This window comes from Pimephales promelas, chromosome 15 (assembly GCF_988280905.1).
Source record: "Pimephales promelas chromosome 15, fPimPro1.hap1.1, whole genome shotgun sequence".
NCBI lineage: Eukaryota > Metazoa > Chordata > Actinopteri > Cypriniformes > Leuciscidae > Pimephales > Pimephales promelas.
In genome coordinates this window covers 10,312,735-10,334,808 of record NC_142783.1, presented here as the reverse complement: position 1 = coordinate 10,334,808, position 22,074 = coordinate 10,312,735, and the positions used below count along the sequence as shown (strand labels likewise).

Here is a 22,074-nt window from a genome sequence, read left to right as displayed (position 1 = left end):
ATATAAATTCTCGGTATTGCATTGGACTCTATGATCGGCGGAAGTTATCGAGCATCCCTAATGCTTCACCGGAAATACCGCCGTGCATAGAGCCCATTATTTGTAGTTGTGTTTTAACAGTTTTAATTATAAGCTTAATGTAGTTGTGTAATTGACGGGCAAAGCTTTTCCTCCGCTAGCCTGCTAACTACCATGTTTACTTTAGTAAGACTATTCAACGCTCCTTTGGAAAATTATCCATGATTTTGTGATCGATTAATGGTAAAAAAAAAAAAAAAAGCAAACATGCCACTCTGAAATGTCCAGTGAAATCCGTGCATTAAATCCGTTCAGCACAATCCTCTTTTTCGTTAACATTGTCAGGGTCTGAATCGGGATCGAAATAGTTTGAAATTGGTTTGACGGCATTAGTGTTGTCAAAAATATCGATATTTCGATAAATATCGATACTGAAATATCTGAACGGTACCAATAATAATTTCCCGAAGTATCGATACTAGCCGTGCGGTTACTTTCACTTCTCTCCAAAGGCGCGTTGACAAACACCACACGTGACGCACTCGTCTCATTCGCTCTGGTTAGATAGCAAAAGTAAAGTGAATGGAAAGATGGCGAGTGTGGTGTCCCTGCGATCGGCTTTGGTTGATTAATAAAGAAAACCGCGATCGGCATGTCGGAGAGTAGCGCGGACACGCATAAAAAACACACGCGAGCAAGCATGTGTAAATGTAAATTAACTTGTGCCTATTTAACTTTATTTTAAACTTTAACAAAAAATACTGTTGAATTCTGTCATTTGATTTCATTAGCGATTATCATCAATTTGATTACACAGATATTAAACTAAAATGGCATCTCTGAATTCAGTAATGACATGCCTTTAACTGAAAATTGAATGTTTAATCCTATTATTATACATTACTGACACTCTATCCTCCAATTTGATACTGTTAAGTGCTTTTTTGTTGCAGTATACTATTTTAATCTTTGATAACAGTAGGTAATAAAAATACAACGGATCATGTTAGCTCTGGTCCAATAACAAATAGAACTCGGGACATTTTTGTTCATGTAAAATATACCTCGATTGTCATGTTCTAAACTTGTTATATTTAGCTTTAAAAAAATGCTCCTTAATATTGTGGCAGTTTTTTTCTCTGTGGTATCGAAAACTGTATCGAATATCGATATTTTTTTTTTAAGGTATCGTATCGAAGTTAGAAATTCTAGTGATAACACTAGACGCCATCTTTAATATTTACATCTGACTAGAGCTCGCGGTTATGAAGGGACGGGACATTTCCCGCTTAAGTGCTTCCTATCACAACACACTGGGCCAACTATCCAATCACAGCACTTTCGTATTTCGGAAGGAGGGGCTTAATCGAAAACAACACGGATTTGAATTTGCGTTGCAAATGATTATTCATTTAACTTTTGGTGTGAAAGGCCCTTAATATTTGCCAACTTTTTTTGTTATTAAAAAACAAGCAAACAATTCCAGGTGAGAAAAATGAACACTGAACGTAACGTATTACTTTCTATAAAAAGTAACAAAGTAATGCAAATGCAAGTTTATATCATGCAATTCTGAGGGGAAAAAAGCTGTATTTTTCCCGCAGATTTGGACTTAATTGCGAGTTATAAAGTCAGAATTGTCAGATATAAACAATCAATTGAGAGACAAAAGTAAATGTTCGCATTAAAATAAACGTATATGCACAGACAAGATTAGTAAGCAGTTTTCTCAGACATAGTCTTGTTAACTCAGGTAGTCTTGTGCTTTCCAAACCACGTGTAATTTATTCAGTGCAATGTCTCATCTCATTGACGTCCATTCTAAGTGCATTACTGTACACATGATTTTTTATTGTGAATTCAGTTAATTTTCTGATCAGTTTCTGATGTTGTCAGTAGGACTTCAACTTGTTTTGAACATGGAACATTCCTCGAAAATGTGATGTAGTTGGTTTGGTTTGTTCATAATGTGATTTCCAGTTTGTTAATCAATTTGTCACCACTGAAATTATAAATACCTTCTAAGGACAAACAGTTTATCACTTTTGTGAGACCAAATATGAGACATTTTTTTAATATATATATATTTTTAAACCATGTATTAACAAAGCTGTGCAGGGCGACCCCAAGCAAAAGTATGTGTACGTACAGAAGACATTTGACCACATCTGATTTGTCAGTGAGGGGTGATTGTATTTACCCATAAATGTGTTTGTAAGAACATTCTTACTTGAAAGGTAGTTTAGAAATTAGTTGTCTGGTCAGGGTTTTTATTCTAAAATATGTGTTTGAAAAGTTTTGTAGTTTATGTTTTTAGAGAAAAGGCTGTTTTTTACTTGTCAAGCTGATTATAGTTTATTTTTGATTGGATCTATGGATTGTATTAATGTCATTGCGTTTATTCGAATGTTAAAATGGATTCAAGACTCTAGGTATGAGTTTATTTTTTAATTTTGTGACGTGTCGTCTAAACGTACGGAATCCGAAAAGGTATATTACACTTTAGATATCTTATTTGGCTGTATCTTTGATATGAAAAATCGTCTGTTTCAGTAGCTTTTACGATTTTATATTTCAAAAAAAAAAGAGAGAGAAGCCCAAAAAGGATATTAGAAAAAAGAATTTGTCTGTGTAATTTTGCATGGGTTGCCATAGTTGATGATTATACAGCATAAAAGGGTATTATGAAGATTCGGGTATATATATATATATCGCTTTGTTATCCTTTCTTTTTTGTTATCAGGTGTTGGTCTGTAATTTCAATGATTTATTGTTTTGTTTATCATGTCAGATTGTGAATTATTTTCAGTTTTCTCCACTCCTCGTCGTTTCATATGGTGAAAGTATCTGGTTTCATGGCTGCTCTTCAATAATCACCAGCAAAAATTGATGTAATTTTATTGTTTTCGATTTGACGTAGGTCTTATGATACTGAAATAGTTGATAGAGAACTTATTGTTTTGTTTTGCAATATTCCTAGATCTCAGTCTTAACCTCAAACTGTATTTTAATGGACTAACATCAGCTGGCCGATACACACCGTGTTCATTGTGTGTACAAGGCAGATCAGGGTAAATAACAGCATGTAGTTCATGTTTTATTTTGTAACTCACATAAAATAGAGTATACAGTTGTCTCAGAGGGCAAATGTGTCCCGCAGTGAGATGTACAGATATTTATTTTTTACACCGTGTTTATGGATTAAGGGAATGTGCCAGATTTTCAAGCATTGTTTTTTCTTTTTTCTTTTTTTTTTTTTTTAGAGACATGCCATTGAGTTCAAATCTCTGTTCTGTTGTTTAAAATGTTATGCAACATCTAAAGTTTTGTTAAGAAAATGATACAAATCTTATATGTATTGTACAGATTCCACTGATGAACAAGATACAAATGTACACATGGACAGATGCTTAAATTTTGTATCTTTGTCATTTTAATACAATAAAATGTGACTGAAACTATTATTTTTTCTACTTGCTTAGTTGCTTTTTTATGATTTCTAAACAATTAAAGTTTATTACTTGAACACAGGAGTCAGTACATCATCAATCCTTTTTCCATCGTCTGTCTTAAAGCTACACTGTGTAACTCTTTTAGTTTATTCTTAGCTAAAAACACTTAGTTCTTTCAAAAATATATGTGCTCATTAATGTATAGTTACTTTCTTCAAGTAATAAAGTATTCTCGTGAATGTATAATTTGAAAATACATACGGGTAAGGGTTTCTAATGTTAAAAGTCTTGAAAGTACATTAGAGGGACATTACAAGAGGGACATACCCGTTAATTCAAGCTTCGCCTTTCGCGTTTACGTTTGAGTTGAGTTACATGGACGAGGTCGAGCTGGAAGCCATGTTAATCTTGGACTACATATGCCACCGTATGAGTTAAAATGAAATCAGAATTGAGAGGAACAGAAACTAATATTCAATGGATGGTCATATACCTTTTCACCGCTAGATGGGGGTAGATTAACATTAGAGAATAGCATATACCGTATTTTCCGCACTATAAGGCGCACTTAAAGGCACTCTATGCAAGATCTGTACCTTAATATAACAGCTTCAAAGTCGTTTTGGTGGTTAACAAAGTCATAGTAGGGCGAATCATCCTGGTAGGAAAGCTTGGGGGGGACGCCGCCGGAAAAACCAGCCATGCAAGTTTGAGAGTGGCGCCCCTGACACAGCGCGTGAGAATCACGAAATGGTTTACGGCAACGACGTCACACGCATCAACAACATCATACTGTATGAAGCTACTTTCGAAAAAGGGAAAGAGAATCGGACCGTGCTAGAAACCGGACAAGAGTCCACTCGGTCGGGCTTTCACTCGTTGGCGCGAGCTTAAAAGCTGCACTGGATTGTAACTGCGATGCTGACCTGGCGATCTTGTTGATGGACTTGTAAGTAAATCTCTTATTTATAAACTTGTTTGTATTTGTATACTAGTTGTTTCTATATTGTATGTTGCTGCACTGGCTTGTGGTATGTAATTTTTTACGGTGCTGTTCATTCATCCGTTGTTGATAATAAGACCAGTTCAATAATTCTCACATGTCTATAGCTTTCGATTACCAGAGCTTTAAGCAGCTAGACTTCCTAAAAACAGTCGTTTCTCTTAGTCTTGTTGTTTTTTCCGTTATGTTTTATTGCCGAGCTTGCCACAAGAGCTAGTTTGCCAGCTGAACTCAGGTGTTGTGATGTGTATTTATCACGTATCTTTAGTCCTGTGTCTGGTTCGGATTTCTTATGACGTGTGTAAGTTACTGTTATATCAAGTTTATCTGACTAACAGTACACTTCCCGACTGTAACTTCAAATTGTGTTGATTATGAATCAATCAAATCTTGACGCTGTTGATGTTGATTCTTGCGATTACCATGAGGACATAGTCAATATCTCACATAATTATTAGGACATATATAAGCCTAGAGGTTGTAAATAATTGAACACAATTTGCTATTATGATAAATTGTAATCATGTCTAAATCATAACGTCCAATGTTATGAAATAATGCGACGTACATTTAACTTGATTGATGTCATCTGACATTTTGTAATTTTAACATTACAATCAAAAAACATGAATGAAATTATACAGTAGCCTATACACTATAGGCTATTTACTTCTGATTTTGCAGAAATCATGTAAAAACGCTATAAGCCAGCAAACGCGATAGGCAACTTTATTATTAAAAAGCAGTCTAGCACTTGACAGTATATGCAGTAACAGGGGAATAACGGTTATTTACGACAGTGCAAGTACACCACAGCGGCTCTAGAGGTCACTGTTTTACAAAAAAACCAGAGAGTGCATAGTGTGCCTTTAAAAGCCTTTAATTTTCTCAAAAAACGACAGTGCGCCTTATAATCCGGCGCGCCTTATATACAGACTCCATGTGTATATATATATATATATATATATATATATGGACTTATGCTATATAAGTCCATATATACTCCATATATGGACTTATATACGCTTCGCATTATTAAATTCGCCCACGAACTCACGCTTGTGTCCATCTTAAGCCCGCTCTGTCACACGGCTAGTTCAACCTCGTATAAATCAGGTTATGTGTGTAAGTCACATGCCCGCTCATGAACGCTCACTCTTACTAACAGACACACAAACAGACACACTGTCCCCGGTGCTGCTTGCGCGTCACAGAATATTCATAAAGCGCATAAAAAAAGTAAAAGTTGTTGTAAAAGTGACCTGAAGATGGAGGTGTTTTTATTTCTCAACAGGTGAGTATGTTATTTTATTGAACAGATAAATTAACATATGCAGATGTGTAACAGAGCTCATTTCCAAAGCGGCCAAAGTCATTCATTTTCAATGGAAGCTGGCTTTTCTCAGCTGCAAGGAGCTCAAATGGCGTTTTGAGCATTTTGAGCGTCAATCAGAAAGTTGAAAGAAGCTCAACTTTATGGTAATGAGCTGTGACGCGGTTCAGCAGTAAGCAACAGCAAAACGCCAGCAACCAATCGGAATATAGACGTCCTTCACGCTGGCTGATTCTAGAGAAACATGAATGTAAACTTTCGTTCCTACCAAAACATTAGCTCAGAGAAAATGGAAGAGAAGCTAATCATCGCCATTGCTGTGTTTCCTACTGGTTTCGTATTATTTATGACATGACATTGTTTGCTTATATAGGGGCCGCATGAGCGCAACTTTTATTTGGAATATTTACGAACGCTCGTTTTAAAGCGGGAATGCAATTCATTTGCTCACACCGATTTGACCTCAATAATAATAATAATAGCTATTCAAGCAAATTTGTCATTGTTATTTTGCTTAATGTGAAAAGATAAATCATTCTGTACGAAATTAAACTATTACACTGTAAAAAAAATATTTTTTGTACTTAATATTTTAAGTTTATTGAAATAAAAAAAATGTTAATACAATGGAGATCGTAATCAGCAGAAACTCAAAATATTATGTTATCTGAACCACATAAATTATCGAAGTTGATTTGAAAAAGAAGAAATGTTGTGATTAAAAAAATCATGAAAATATTTTTTTTACAATTTTACAAATGTTAAAATTTTTTGTGTACAATTTAAAGATGCTTATCATGACGTCCATATATGGTGCTATATTATTTGAGACCTTTTTCTATGAAAACAGTATTTGTGAAAAGCCATCATCAGTATACAAAGTATTAACATATGCATTTGATATAAATGTGCAGGGTTTTATGAGCATGCTTTCCCCTGTGCAAATGAAAGCTGAAAACTCATGATAACGTCTGCACCTGATGCTGTTTTGTCAAACCACAATATTATAAAAATCTGACTGGAGTCAGTTTTCGTTCCTCTGAAGAGGTTTGTAATTGTCATTTCCTCTTTCAAAATCACAAACTGAACCACACACACACACACACACACACATGCACAGAGAAAGAGCCTCGTGATTTATTCATGGAAACTTAAAGGGCTCAAATCATATTTTTAGAATTGTATTTTATTCACTATGTATTTTTCACTATGCTTTTTTTGCACCAAGAACAGTTTTCATTTTGCTTTTCATGTTTTTTTCCTGTCGTTCCTTAAGACTTAAATGTAAATAAATACTCTTTTTGCATGTGAATGCATATCAGCACATTGCTACATTTATATCACTGCAAAAAAAAAAAAAAAAGAGTTTAGAGAAAAAGAGTTTCTGTTTAGCAATTTGATTTATTGCAAATATTTTGTAGTGCTTAAAGGGATTGTTCACCCAAAAATGAAAATTAGCCCATAAAACATCGGAGTTATAGGCCTATATAAAAAAAATGTCCTGGCTCTTCCAAACTTTATAATGGGAGTCCATGGGTCTATTTTTTGGGGAGTCCATCAAAGTGCATCCATCCTTGATAAAAGTGCTTGAAGTCAGCAAGGGTTACTCTTTTGGCGTCGACTTGCGTATCGTCGTCTGCCGGAAGCTAGTTATTTTAGTCGATAAAATTTTAAATATGGATTTTTTCCTTACGAACGCATCGTTATTAACCCGCCAGAGCCGTGTGGAGCACTTTTATAATGGATGGATGCGCTTTGATGGACTTCCAAAAAAAATACACCCATTGAATCACTTTTTAAAGCTTGGAAGAGCCAGGACATTTTTTAATATAACTCCGATTGTATTCGAAAGAAGTATGTCATATACACCTTGGCTTCAGGGTGAGTAAATCATGGGCTAATTTTCATTTGGTGAACTATCCCTTTAAGCAAAATATAAAGTATTGTTTTCTGGAAAAAAATATATTAAAATGTTTAAGGCTTAAAACAAGAAAAATATCTAAAAAAAGAAAAGAAAAAAGTCTTATGCCATTTTGCTTCTGTAGTAAATGTATCTTGATTTCAGCATGTTTCGATATTTCTGGAAAAAAGGAGACAATTAAAACTGTATTCCCCATATGGGCCCTTTGGGCAGTTCGGTGTTATTTTAATATCAATGTTAAATACTTTAAAAAAAAACAAACAAACATCTTTTTAATTAATATACTTCAGTTCAGTTGAGTCTTAAACGCACTAAATTCATCCTCAGTTGCAGCAGGCAGGTTTTTTTGTCTCAGGTGTCTCTTTTTTAATGGGGGCCCCAACGACTAACCCGTGCCAGTCATCTCGGGTGGGTATTTTTCCTTTCAGGAAGAGTTGATATATACCCCTGGCCAAGGTCTCAAACGATTCGCTGACGTTAATATTCTCCTTTGTAGACACTTCAAGATAAGCCACCATGTTGAGTTTTTTAGCCAGCGCTTCTCCTTCACTCTTCCTGACCTGTCGTCCCACGGCCAGGTCACACTTATGACCCACAAGCAAGAATAACATGGGGTTTGGTTTCACATAGTCCAGGACTTCCTGATGCCAGCTGCAAACACGATCAAACGTCTGTCGCTGTGAGACGTCGAACATCAGAATGCAGCCCACAGAATTCCTCATGTACGACTTACAGATGGACCTGCAGCAAACAATGACATAAGTCATTTATGTTGTTTAGTTTTTTCAGCTGAGCAACTCTTAAAATGTACAGAAGACACTTAGTAGTTCACTTGACCCCAAGGAAATATTTTTCGGTACGCGTGTTTATTTTTTTTATAGTTCAGTTTCCACATCGACACACTTTAAATTCTTCACTACAACAAACTATTGAACTTTTTCAGTTATTTGTTGAAAAAAAAAAAAAAGATATAGATAATTTAACCATGTAAAGCCTAACCTGAATAATAGTTATATATTTTTTTAATGAAACCATTTATTGAAACTTTTTTTTGAAACCAAAAAATGTTGGCAACGTAACACAGTCTCATCCCAAAAAGTCATATAACTGACGTTTTGGGACATATTTTGACCATACGTCAACATTCGCCTTTTTAGGGCCCCCTTAAACGTCGGTAGATGGCAATCCCGGGCCGTCATACAACTGACGCTTTACCTTTAACGTCAGTTAGGTGACGGGTTAGGTTTAGGGTTAGGTTTAGGTATGGGGTAGAGTTAGGATCCCATAACCTCATCTACCGACGTTTAAGGGGGCCCTAAAAAGGCGAATTTTTTGCTCTGATAAAAATATAATGACAGACATGTTACAGTGGCAGCTGCAGAAAGAATAAAATATAATATAAGTAAGGTATAATGTACATCCAGCCGGTTGTTATCTCAGAATAAACCCCTGACAGGGTGATGAGGCCATGCATCAGCCTGAAGGGGGTTTATTCTCAAAATAACTCAATAATTAATTTGTTTGAGTTGAACAAACTTAATTAGTTCAGTCAAATTAACTTTTATGAGTATTTAGCACTTTCCTTTTCACAGAAAACTGACATATTTAAGTAAACTGAACTGTTCAATTGTTTCGAGTTTTATGAAATTATTTATTTTAATTTGATGAACTTAAAGGATTAGTTCACTTTTGAAAAAACTTTTGCTGATAACCCATGTCATCCAAGATGTCCATGTCTTTCTTTCCTCAGTCGAAAAGAAATTAAGGTTTTTGATGAAAACATTCCAGGATTTTTCTCCATATAATGGACTTACATGGGAACCAGACAGTCCAAGGTCCAAGCGACAGTTAATAACAGTTTCAGATGCAGCTTCAAACGTCTTTAAATGACACCAGACGATAAATAAGGGTCTTATCATGCGAAGCGATCGGTTATTTCAAAACTTATTCCAAAAATGTAACTTTTCTAAGGACAAATGCTAGCCTTGCTATATTCTGTGAGGCGCGTTTGTAACGTCACGTAATACGTAATTACGTTCAAAAGGTCACAGGCGACGTAGCCAGAAGTACTGAGTCAGAGTGTTTACAAGTTGAACGCATAGGTTGAACGTGCAAACTATCTCAAACGCCGTTTACAAAAAAGGAATAAAAAGGTAAAACAACGATGTCGGACGATTTTGATTCTGTACTTCCGGCTACGTCGCCCGTGACCTTTTGAACGTAATTACATATTACGTGAAGTTACAAACGCGCCTCACAGAATAGAGCAAGGCTAGCATTTGTCCTTAAAAAAATTACATTTTTGGAATAAGTTTTGAAATAACCGATCGTTTCGCATGATAAGACCCTTATTCATCGTCTGGTGTCGTTTAAAGACATTTGAAGCTGCATCTGAAACTGTTATTAACTGTCGTTTGGACCTTGGACCGTCTGGTTCCCATTGAAATCCATTATATGGAGAAAAATCCTGAAATGTTTTCATCAAAAACCTTAACATCTTGGATGACATGGGGGTGAGTAAATTATCAGCAAAAGTTTTTTCAAAAGTGAACTAATCCTTTAAGTTTAACTGATTTCTATTTCCCAGCATGCTTTGCCCATGATGCTCGAAAGGAGGAGTAAATGCTAAAATTAATGTAATGTGTAATATAATGTTTGTTTTTTTTGTGCAAGAATAGTGTTAAGTGGGAGATTTTATTGATATTTTGTTATGGTACTCTAGAAGAATTTCTGTTAATGTTGGTTTTAGGATAGTTACCATCATGGTGACAAGTGGTGCTTGGTTTGAGAGAAAAATGCTTTATTTTGCTGCACTGCATGCTGTGCTGTGTCTCGCCATGTTTACTTCTGGTATACTGCGCAGTACACAAATCACTATCATAATGGGGATATGCCGATACACGTTTACATGACCAAAAAATCGGGTTAGAAAAGGGTTACCCCAGGTATTTAAAATCCGGGATATGAGCAATATTCAGGTTATTGCCGGTGTTTACATGGCCGCTCGCAACCGGGTTATTGCTAATATCCCGGTTTTGAACGGGTTATTGGCTGCATGTAAACGTAGTCATTGAGGTTACATGAAAATATGAAGTTAGATGTATGTAATAGTGTACTCATTCATTTTACTTGTTCTTAACTTGAAATGTTTGAGTATTATACTTAAACTTGGAATTTTTAAATTTAGGCAACTTAGTTTTTTTTAAGCTTTTCCAACTTATTCGGGTTTACAGTGAGCAAATGTACAGCACTGCTGACTTCTGGGAATAACATACCACTGGATGGTGCAATTGACCAATCAGAATCAAGTATTCCACAGAGAGAGCCAATAACTTATAAATAAACTGAATCAATGAATGTAGCATATACATTGGTTTTTATTTAAGGAAGCACTGAAAGGAAACAAAAGTATTAAACTAATTGTGGCCAATAGAAAAGTTTATTATAAAATATATTGACAACATATTAAAATTGTGACACAACTTGCCCAACCTGACATTCATGAGAAATACCTGCCAGGTTCATGGTTATGTACAGTGTGTTTTGATTTAGTTAAATTCTGTTTCCCTTTAATGATTTGATCTGGTTTCCTAGTTTGTTAGGAAAGAGGTTTCGCATAAACTTGAAACATGTCATGAAAAAAAGAAAATTGAATTAGTGAGCAGAATAAGAACAAAAAGCACAGAGTACCATCAGTTGAAACTATTCCTGTATAATATCGGGTACGTTTAGTTGACAAAAACTCACCTAAATCTTTCCTGGCCCGCAGTGTCCCACAGAAGGAGTTTGACCACAACATTAGGATCGAAGTTCATGTTATGCACCTTAAAATCAATTCCTAGAGGAGACTGAGAAGATTCATCAAATGTTCCTTCAGTGAAGCGATGCAGGAGAGAAGATTTCCCTACAGCCGAGTCTCCAAGAATGACTATCCCAAATCTGAAGTTCCACGATGTAGTTTCCTGCATTGTGGATGGTTTTGTTACAATGCGTGTTAGAACTAATGCTAAAACTCAGCTTAAGTCTTCACTATATGCCTTACCCTGTGGTGACTGAGCAAACAGGTTAAAAAGCACAAAGAGGGAGAGGTTTGAAGAATAACAATTACACACCTATTTCACAACAATAGTGTCCTGTGAACATGTGGCATTACAAACTGAAATCTCACTCTGTTGCACAATAAGATACAGAATATCAGTGAGAGAATTTGATATGTACATGGCAAAAAAGATTTTCTTGCTAAACATTCTTAAATCAAGAAATCTTTATTTGGAAAGAAAACTGACATGATATTAAGTCTTGCTTTCTGAAAAAAAAAAATCTTGTTTTCCCTTTGAATTGAGTTTATTTTTTTTTATTATATTTTTTTTCTTGTTTTAAGCTTAAACTCACTAAATTGATGATTTTTTTTTTTCTGTTTTGTAGATTTAAAATCTACTTTTTGCCCCAAAAGTACATCATAATATGAAATACAAATTACATTGACTATACACATGATTAAGATGTTTTTAAAGTCAAGTTGAAATCAATATTTTTCTTGTTGGCTGTAAGGCAATAAAAGCACAACGTCAGACATTTTTTGAAAATACCTTTATCCTAATAAAGGTGCCATAACATGGAAAATCTAATTTGCGATGATCTTTTGACAAATAAGAGATCTGTTCACCATTAAAACATCCTGCAACTTTAATAGCTTAAATTTTCTCCTCATTACATACAAAAATATATTTACATATGCCTGCATCCAGAGCAAAAACATCAACAAATATTTGACGCTACAAAGTTCAGATCTATTTAACTTTATGCAAAAGAAGAGCGACTTGATGCTGAGTGCTAAATGCTGAGTCTGACTGAGACAAGTTGAACGAGAAGCTCATTTTCGGGACCCCAGATAGATCGGTATTTGCCCATTTGCTACAGTTAAATAGTTGAATGCAGCTTTGTGCATGCCGGCCATCTCGGGTGAATCATCACACCGTTGGTATTAACTGCCGTTCAGTCATGACACTTGCCTCCACTGGATTCGAGCACCGAGTCGCATCAAAAGCAAATAGAAACCATTATAATCACTGACGCTGTCTACACTGGATACAGTATACAGATGTCCTTTTACTTTCTGACGAACTCCACATGCTTGAGTCTGCCGACAACAGGGCAAATGGAAGAGTGAATTGCAGCGTAGAGGAACATTCACTTTGACGAGTCGTGTTTAAACCGCTCATTTGTCATTCTTAAAGGGTTAGTTCACCCAAAAATGAAAATTAAGTCATTAATTACTCACCCCCATGCTGTACCAACCCCGTAAGACCTTCGTTCGTCTTCGGAACACAAATAAAGATATTTTTGATTAAATTTGAGAGCTGTATAACTACCACATTGGCTCCTAAGGGACTGCCTCTTGACGGCCCAGAAAGTCAATGAAGAAAATGTTTATATATCCCAAGTGACTACCGTGGCTCAACTATATGTTTATCAAGCGACGAGAATACTTTTTGTGCGAAAAAACAAACAAAAATAACGAGTTTATTCGACTATTCCTTTTCTTCCTTGTAGGCCAGAAACGAGACTTCCTTAGATTTCCACAACGCATGCGCGAGAATTGCGATCTCCTTACACTACTGATCAGTTCAGTTCTCGCGCATGCGTCGTGGAAATCTATAAGGAAGTCTCGTTTCTGGCCTACAAGGAAGAAAAGGAATAGTCGAATAAACTCGTTATTTTTGTTTGTTTTTTCGCACAAAAAGTATTCGCGTCGCTTGATAAACTTATAGTTGAGCCACGGTAGTCACTTGGGATATTTAAACATTTTCCTTATTGACTTTCTGGGCCGTCAAGAGGCAGTCCCTTAGGAGCCAATGTGGTAGTTATACAGCTCTCAAATTTAATCAAAAATATCTTCATTTGTGTTCCGAAGACGAACGAAGGTCTTACGGGGTTGGTACAGCATGGGGGTGAGTAATTAATGACTTAATTTTCATTTTTGGGTGAACTAACCCTTTAAGAAGGATACAAGAGTCAGGAACAAGTAATTGCTTTATTTTTAATGGCGTAACAGATTGCGTCAGAGGAATATATGCAGGGCTTGACATCAACACCCGCCAACTCGCTAATCGCGGGTGGATTTCAGCAGTGGCGTGTAGCGCAGTCACTAATAGCCACTTTGGCGGGTAAAATTTTATACACATTTTTCAATTTTAGCTAGGGATGCACGATATATCGGTCAGCATATTGGTATCAGCCGATATGTGTTCATTTTTAATGTTATTGTTATCGGCCTGGTAAGAAAATGTGGCCGATATATTAAAGCCGATAAATAATGTATTATTCCCTTCAGCTGAGACAAGTTCAGCGCAAATCTGTCATATCAGCTATACAACAACACTATAATGAGAACATCGTTATAATTGTGCGTGAGGGACATGGATTTAATTGTGAGACTTTTATTTTTGTAATCAGGCTCTCAAAATTAGATAAAAATTTGGATTTATAAATATCAGCTGATATATTGGTTATCGGCTTTCAAATATAAAGAATTATCGGTTATCGGTATCAGCCAAAATGTTCATATCGGCGCATCCCTAATTTTAGCCTTTTATAAAAGCATCTGAAATAAAGTAGGGCAAAGTATGGATTTAATTGTGAGACTTTTATTTTTGTTATCAGGCTCTCAAAATTAGATAAAAATTTGGATTTAAGTTTATCAGCCGATATATCGGTTATCGGCTTTCAAATATAAAGAATTATCGGTATCAGCCAAAACTTTCATATCGGCGCATCCCTAATTTTAGCCTTTTATAAAAGCATCTGAAATAAAGTAGGGCAAAGTATGGATTTAATTGTGAGACTTTTATTTTTGTTATCAGGCTCTCAAAATTAGATACAAATTTGGATTTAAGTTTATCAGCCGATATATCGGTTATCGGCTTTCAAATATAAAGAATTATCGGTTATCGTATCGGCCAAAATTTTCATATCGGTGCATCCTTAATTTTAGCCTTTTATAAAAGCATCTAAAATAAAATAGGGCAATGTAGTGTTGTCAAAATATAGATTTTTAGATACATACCGATACTGAAATATCTGAAATGCTTCCGATACTCATTTTCAGCAGAATTGATACGCAATACCAGCGTCTCTTTCTCTCCGACAGCGAGTTGATGAGATGTGAACGTAAACAGTTGAGAAAGAAAACTAATGTGTAACAGTATAATGGATTTGTGCGTCAGTTCTTAAAGTTGTCTGTAAATGACGGTTTTATATGGATAATGTTTCCAAAACACTTACTCATGTGCAATAGCGAGTGGGCGTTCATACTGTTTACTATGCAATGATGTTAGCCAATCATAATATTTACTGAAAAGCCTTAAAGTAGCCTTAAAGGTCATTTTTCCACATACGTTTTTGTGCCATAAAAATTTAGTTATAAAAGTGAACCTCAATTCCATGTCATGACCCCTTTAAGATAAAAAGACAGTCCCCTGTGCCCTGGTGTTAGCACAGGGAGAACCGCCGAGAGTTGATGTTCATCTTGGTGACCCCGATAACCTTGAGTGTCGAGGACAGGCCTAATCCAGGAGACATGGGAGCGTCACATAAATCGGACATATCGTCTCGCTCCTCCAGCTCAAACGTGGCATCGTTCAGCATCTTGCGATGTTGGCAACACGTCTGCACGATTCTCTGGTTGTTAATCTCAGTGCGCAGGTGCATTAGCTGACGTGCGAGCTGCTGGTCCTGTAAACGCATCTCTGCCTGCAATAAAGAAGGTAAACAGTTACTGAAGCTTGAATACACATTAGAGGAACTCTGTTAAAACTTTCCCTGGCACTTTAAGTCAAGTCACTATTTATTTAGTACTTTTTACAATACAGATTGTTTCAATGCAGCTTTACAGAGATAAAAGGAAATAATGCAACAAAGTTTGTTTCTGCTGTAAAGCAGATGTATTTTGATCTTTACATTGTTTACACCAGTTGGTGGCTACACAAGTATATAAATCAGTGATTCCCTTGCCGAACTGATTAAAGGAGTAGTTCACTTTTAAAAAAACTTTTGCTGATAATTTACTCACCCCCATGTCATCCAAGATGTCCATGTCTTTCTTTCTTCAGTCGAAAAGAAATTAAGGTTTTTGATGAAAACATTCCAGGATTTTCTCCATGTAATGGACTTCAATGGGAACCAAACGGTTCAAGGTCCAAAAGACAGTTTCAGTGCAAACTGTTCAAAGGGCTTTAAACAACACCAGACAATGAATAAGGGTCTTATCTAGCGAAACGATCGATCACTTAAAAAATAAATAACAAAGTTTAAGTTTTATAAGCACAAATGCTCGCCTTGCTCTGTTCTGTGATGAGCGTTCGTGACTCTCCTGTTCGAACTCGTTCATCAAAATTAACAAATCTTTTTTCGAGTCATGACTCGAAGGGTCCTAGATAAGATCCTTATTCATCGTCTGGTGTCGTTTAAAGCCCTTTGAAGCTGCACTGAAACTCTCATTTGGACTTTGAACCATTTGGTTCCCAATGAAGTCCATTATATGGAGAAAATCCTGGAATGTTTTCATCAAAAACCTTAATTTCTTTTCGACTGTAGAAAGAAAGACGTGGACATCTTGGATGACATGGGGGTGAGTAAATTATCAGCAAAAGTATATTTAAAAGTAAACAACTCCTTTAATCACACACCACAATGGCACTAAAAGTTGTGAAAACGGTAAATCAAAAAGAATGCTTCAGATTTATATGTATAAATCAAAAATGCCCTTTGAATTGCTGATTTGCTGCTCAAGAAACATTTTTTTATTGTGCTGCTTAATATTCTTGTGTCTATTATATACTGTATATTATAAATATATAACTTTTTTACAGCAATGACATTAAATTGATCAAAACTGGCAGTGAAGGCATTTATAATGTTACAAATTATGTTCTTTTGAACTTTTTTTTTACTCTATTTATCAAAGAATCCTGAAAAAATGTATAATTTCCACAGCACAACTGGTTTCAACATTAATGATAATAAGAACAAATGTTTCTTCAGCAGCAAATCATATTGGAATGATTATTAAATGATCATGTGACACTGAATACTGGAGTAATGATGCTGAAAATTCAGCTTTGCCATCAATAATAAATTATATAATTTTTTAAATATATAATATTATATTTATTTATATATATATTCTTTTAAATTCAAGTTCTGTTGAATTTTAACAATATGTCACAATATTACTGTTCCACTGGTTTTGATCAAATATATGTAACCTCGGTGAACAGAAGAGACTTTTGACTGGTAATGCACACTATATACGGACACTTTTATGCATTTGATGTATGAGTTTATTGTTTAATATGTTTTTTTCCACCCCACAAATACAACAAAGCAGTTTTATGTACCTGTTTATAATTCATTTAAACAGAAACAAAGATGAAAAACTCACCAGATCTTTCTTGAGCCACTCCAATGCTTGGTCTATACTTCCAAATCCCAGTCTGTTCCCTGATGGTTGCCTCCCTTTATGGATCACACCAGCTTCCAGTGACGGCTTGGCCCGCTGAAGAGGACCTGATGTTTTGTGTTTGTCCGTGTCACCCGGTGTCTGCGAGACTCTGTGGCTCTGGGCGAGCATCTCCTCCAGCTGAGCTCTCCAGTCCAGGGAAGACGGCTTTCCGGTCTCGAGCTTCAGCTTCTCAGTCAAAGCCTTCAAACTGGAGAGGTGGTCGTCCTGCACTGCAAGGCTTTCTGGGCTTTTTAAGGGCTTATCGGCATGTGACACTGCCATTGGCTTTAGGGACATTTCCTCTTCACTAAAAATCATTCACTGGAAAAGTGGGAAAAGTTGGCAGACCAACATCACTGTTGGAAATTGTTCAAGAGACCTGGATGGCTCCAGCAATTGTCCCGGATTTAAAGCCAAAATATGCACAGATTTCATGAATGCACCAAAATGCAAATACTTTCATAACACACATTAGTTATGATTTATTATTAAAGGCGATATGTTTAAAAAAAAAAAACGGCGTTGATGTTCTTTAGCAGCTTTCTAGAGGCTCTCCAAACTAGAATTGCAGATGTTTCAGTCCTGAGACTCTTGAAATTATGATTATGATCTGAAATATAACAGAAACACAAATTCATCATACCATGCAAAAAGTGAATACTGAAATCTATTGTATCTACAAAATCTACAAATCGTCTTGTAAAAGAAACATACCTGTGCAGTTCTGTAATGAGGACAGATTATCAGCAAGTTCACGAACACTTGTTTTACTAGTTAGTCTTCTTTCGTAATATCTACTTCCTTGTAGCTTTGTTCTTGACTCATCATTGACTTGAGAAATGACAAGCACTAATCCTGGATCAGAGAAAGCAAAAAGACACAAAGGAAATGGGTCGATATATCTTAGAAACAAACAGCTGTGTAAAGTATTTGAGCAAATGTAATCAGTGACGATACTCAACTATATTCTTGGCTGCTTTGTAGTTTCTGAGTATCAGGAATATTCACAACTTGTACTCTTAAGTTGACGACATTTTTGAATAAGTATCAGTTCTCTTTACTCCAATACATTTCTGAAGATTAAAGCAATAGCTGGTCACATTTCGCATGACACTTAACTTTCTGCAGCAGTTTATTTCTGCAACAGAAGAAGTGATATCGCCATCTTCAGGGCATTGAAGGTACTGTATCTTGTGTGTTTTACCCAATGTGTGTGCATTATTATAAGTGTGTTATATGTGAGATGAGGCCGAAACCAGCATGTGCAGTGCAAGAAGACTTTGACTTTAATTGTACTTAACATTATTTTATTTATTTGTTATACTGAAGAGACCTTTTTAAATTATATTCAATAATTTAAGCCCTTTTTGAACACTTGAGAGTTTGTAGATGTTTAAGAGGCTGTTGTGTCAACCTTGATGATTTATTGCAATTTTGAGGTTCAGTTTTATTCCGATCTTAAAAAATAAACACATGATCGCTCTCCTCGCAAATCAACTGTTTCTTGTTTTCCACTGGCAAACATGTCTTTGGTTCTTTGGTGTTGAGGACTAGTGCATCTTTAAACCTGCATTCAGATCAAGCAAAACACTGTTAAAATCAGATACTCTGACTTTTACTCAATTTTTATTGGAGTTAGTGACTTGTAATGTGCAATGGAGTACATTTCTCTGTAAGGTCTGTACTTTTACTCAAGAATAGTTTTATGGTGCTCTTTACACTTCTAGAAACAAACATGCAATTTTTTCTATATGCACTAGACAGAAGAAACCCAAATTGCCATCATATGATGCAACATGAATGAACAGCTTTTTGTAGAAATAGATGAACCGATTCATTGTAAACTGCACAAAAACATTTCATATGTGTTGAATCTGTTGATTGGGTATATGTGTTGAAAACTGTGTCTATGCTGTTTGCACAGGTTATTTGAACAATTATATTGTGCAATTACTTCTTTATGATCAGGAGATTCCAACATAAACACACACACATATGTGTGTGTGTGTGTGTTTGTCTATGTATATATATATATATGTGTGTGTGTGTGTGTGTGAAGAGTTGAGATGCAAAAGCCTCTAAGAGTCATTTGAAATTTTCTTCTAGAATGAGAATTTTGATCAAGCTTGTATATTTCAAGTTCAGTAATTTCACTTAAATGGCAATGAAGATTACTTATTACTTGTCATTTAAGTTAAATTACTCAACTTAAATATACAAGCTTGATAAAAATGATCATTCTAGAAGAAAATTTCAAATGGCACTTTTCCATCTGAACTATATATATATATATATATATATATATATATATATATATATATATATATATAAAAGTGTCTTGTCAAGTTTTTGTCTTGTTTTCCATCTTCATCAAGGGATAGTTTACCAAAATATTAAAATTCTGTCATCATTTACTTACCCCTAAGTTGTTCCTAACCTCTATGAGTTTCTTTCTTCTGTTGAACGTAAAAAAATATATATTTTTAAGGACCCCATGGACCCCATTGACTTCCATAGTACGGGGGGAAACAAATACTATAGAAGTCCATCAACTGTTTGGTTTGGTAATCATAGAGATTTGAAACAACTTGAGAGTGAGGAAATGAAGACAGAATTGTCTTGAGAAGCAAAATGACCTTTTAAGTCTTGTTTTCTTAAATAATCTTGTTTTTCCTTTGAATTAAGTTTATTTTTCAGATATTTCTTCTTTCTTGATTTAAGAATAAACTCGCTTCATTGTGATACTTTTTACAGAAAACAAGCCTTGATATCTCAAGTCATTTTTCTTCTAAATGTATCTTGATTTGTTGAATGTTTCGATATTTGTAACAAGACAAAACTCAAAAATCATTTTTGCCGTCATTTTACAAGAAAACATTGTTCCAGTTTTTCTACTCCAAAATTTCATGTTACTTGCTATTTCTTTGAAATTATTTGTAAAAAATGTACTAGTAATTTCTGAGTGAAAATTGTTTAAAAGTAAATCCAACACCATTTTCATTCAGTGTGCCTCTAGCGACAGTATCACTTAAGGGTCATTTTAGGATTGGTTTCAAATAATGATCAAATTACATTAGCATTCTTTTAGAAATTCTTGACAAGCAGAACGGTTTGTCCCAGATTGAGGGACTGAAGTTTTAATGATCACACATCATAAAAGATCTAATACTTCACATATATGTCTCTATAAGCAGATTGTTTATGATATCAGTCCCAGTCTGCTGGACTCCATATTCCTGTGGTTGAGGTTGAGCAATGGAACTAGGACACAGCAGCTGACGCCTGCTAAACTGGGAACCCCTCGAGTCCCGCCGTCTCTCAGCAATCCTAGTTCTCGTCATCAACCAGAGCACACACACTTCACCAAACAAACTCCAAAACTGGCCCTTAAGCTTTTATCATATCATCTCATAGCATCACATTGTGCACGGGCTGTCCTGGTCCTTTAATAGTGCAGACTTTTCACAAAGCTGTGTGACTTTATGGAACTCACTATATTAGGAATTCATGATGCTTGGAGGTCCGACTGGTGAAAAAGTTGGCTAACTAAATGTGGAAAATGGAATGGCCACAAAACGCTTCCCGTTGCTCAGTGTTTTTCCGATGACCTGGTTCATAGAAAAGTCACTATTACGCTGAGCAACGGGATGCTGTCCATCAAAAAGAAGATCTGTGTTTTTGCCGTATAATGAGTATAATGAGAACATGCTAAGTATGTGTTGACACTTTTCATGATGCCAAAACCACTCAGATGAGGGAATCTCATGAAAACGAAAGTGCCTAGTTCACAATTCATACCAAATTTTAAAAAAAAAAATTATAGATAAATATTAAAATATTATGTGTGTATAATACATATATTTATAAAATAAATAAATTATTAATTTGGGAGCACTTTATTTTACAGTGTCATTGTTATATGTTCTATGTTACTATAGTAATAACTATAAATGACCAAACTAAATTATTACTCAGTACATGAATGTATAAATCCAGTGTAACAAAAACACCTTTAACTAACTATTTTATGGGCAAATTTGAATATTTAAAATATAAAAATAACTTTTAATAGTACTATTTTATAATATTTTAATAATTAACTTTTTACATAATTATTAAATATATACATATATATATATATATATATATATATTTTTTTTTTTTTTTTAATTTATAAAAAATATACATCAATTCAGAGTACGGCAGTAGCATTATGGGGAGAAAAATATTTTAATTATAAAAATATTTTAAATATCATAATTGAGCGATGTAAATATTATTTGTTTAAAAAAATAACATTTCATTATAATAAAATAACTTTTTTTAAACAATGTTTTTCATTAAAAAACAACAACAACAACATACAAATAATACAGAGTGCACTTGACAGTGACAAAATGGAAGGCTTTCTCTCTCTGTTTCTATGGCACTTTGATTCAAACCAGGTGGAAAGAATAACTAACCTGCACCTGATGTGTGTAGTTTAGGAAGAAACCTCGTGAAAGATCCCTTTAGTTCAAAGAACACCCTTAATTCATACACAGATCTCTCAAAAAACTTTAACCCATTTACTTACAGGGTGAAAAGCTCGAATGCAGCCGTGACGACATTTCTACAAATCCAATAACATGAAACATTGAGGAGAGAAAAAGACACATTTAGAACTGCGTTTCAATAACAGCGCTCGTAAAGACCACTAGTGATCCCAAGTTATGTTATTATGGAGATATGAGGAACAAAAATGTTGGAATAACAACCTACCTTCACCAAACCGCGTTTAGTGAGTGAGTCAAACCCCATCTGCTGCAAATAAACGCGAACGTGCCGCGTCGCGTAAACGAGGTC

At 35.1% G+C, this 22,074-nt stretch overlaps 2 protein-coding genes across 4 annotated transcripts; both read right to left on the bottom strand.

Annotated features, from left to right (window-relative positions):
* Window positions 1–6,587: 6,587 nt before the first annotated feature.
* On the bottom strand, window positions 6,588–13,402 carry LOC120471121 (ras-related protein Rab-39A). The gene is made up of 2 exons (XM_039660858.2): window positions 11,475–13,402; window positions 6,588–8,468 (listed from the first exon to the last, which is right to left on the bottom strand). The coding sequence occupies exons 1-2, from the start codon at window positions 11,693–11,695 to the stop codon at window positions 8,051–8,053; spliced, it is 639 nt and encodes a 212-aa protein (XP_039516792.1). The 5' UTR covers window positions 11,696–13,402; the 3' UTR covers window positions 6,588–8,050.
* Window positions 13,403–13,685: 283 nt separating this feature from the next.
* On the bottom strand, window positions 13,686–22,074 carry fam167aa (family with sequence similarity 167 member Aa). 3 transcript variants are annotated; one of them, XM_039660962.2, is made up of 5 exons: window positions 21,991–22,074; window positions 21,806–21,841; window positions 17,944–18,084; window positions 17,170–17,839; window positions 13,686–15,479 (listed from the first exon to the last, which is right to left on the bottom strand). In XM_039660962.2, the coding sequence occupies exons 4-5, from the start codon at window positions 17,545–17,547 to the stop codon at window positions 15,219–15,221; spliced, it is 639 nt and encodes a 212-aa protein (XP_039516896.2). In that variant the 5' UTR covers window positions 17,548–17,839; window positions 17,944–18,084; window positions 21,806–21,841; window positions 21,991–22,074; the 3' UTR covers window positions 13,686–15,218. The 3 variants fall into 3 exon arrangements, with proteins under 3 accessions (XP_039516896.2, XP_088976222.1, XP_088976223.1); XM_089120096.1 differs by lacking the exon at window positions 21,806–21,841 and having other exon boundaries at window positions 21,991–22,067; XM_089120097.1 differs by lacking the exons at window positions 21,806–21,841; window positions 21,991–22,074 and adding an exon at window positions 18,192–19,190.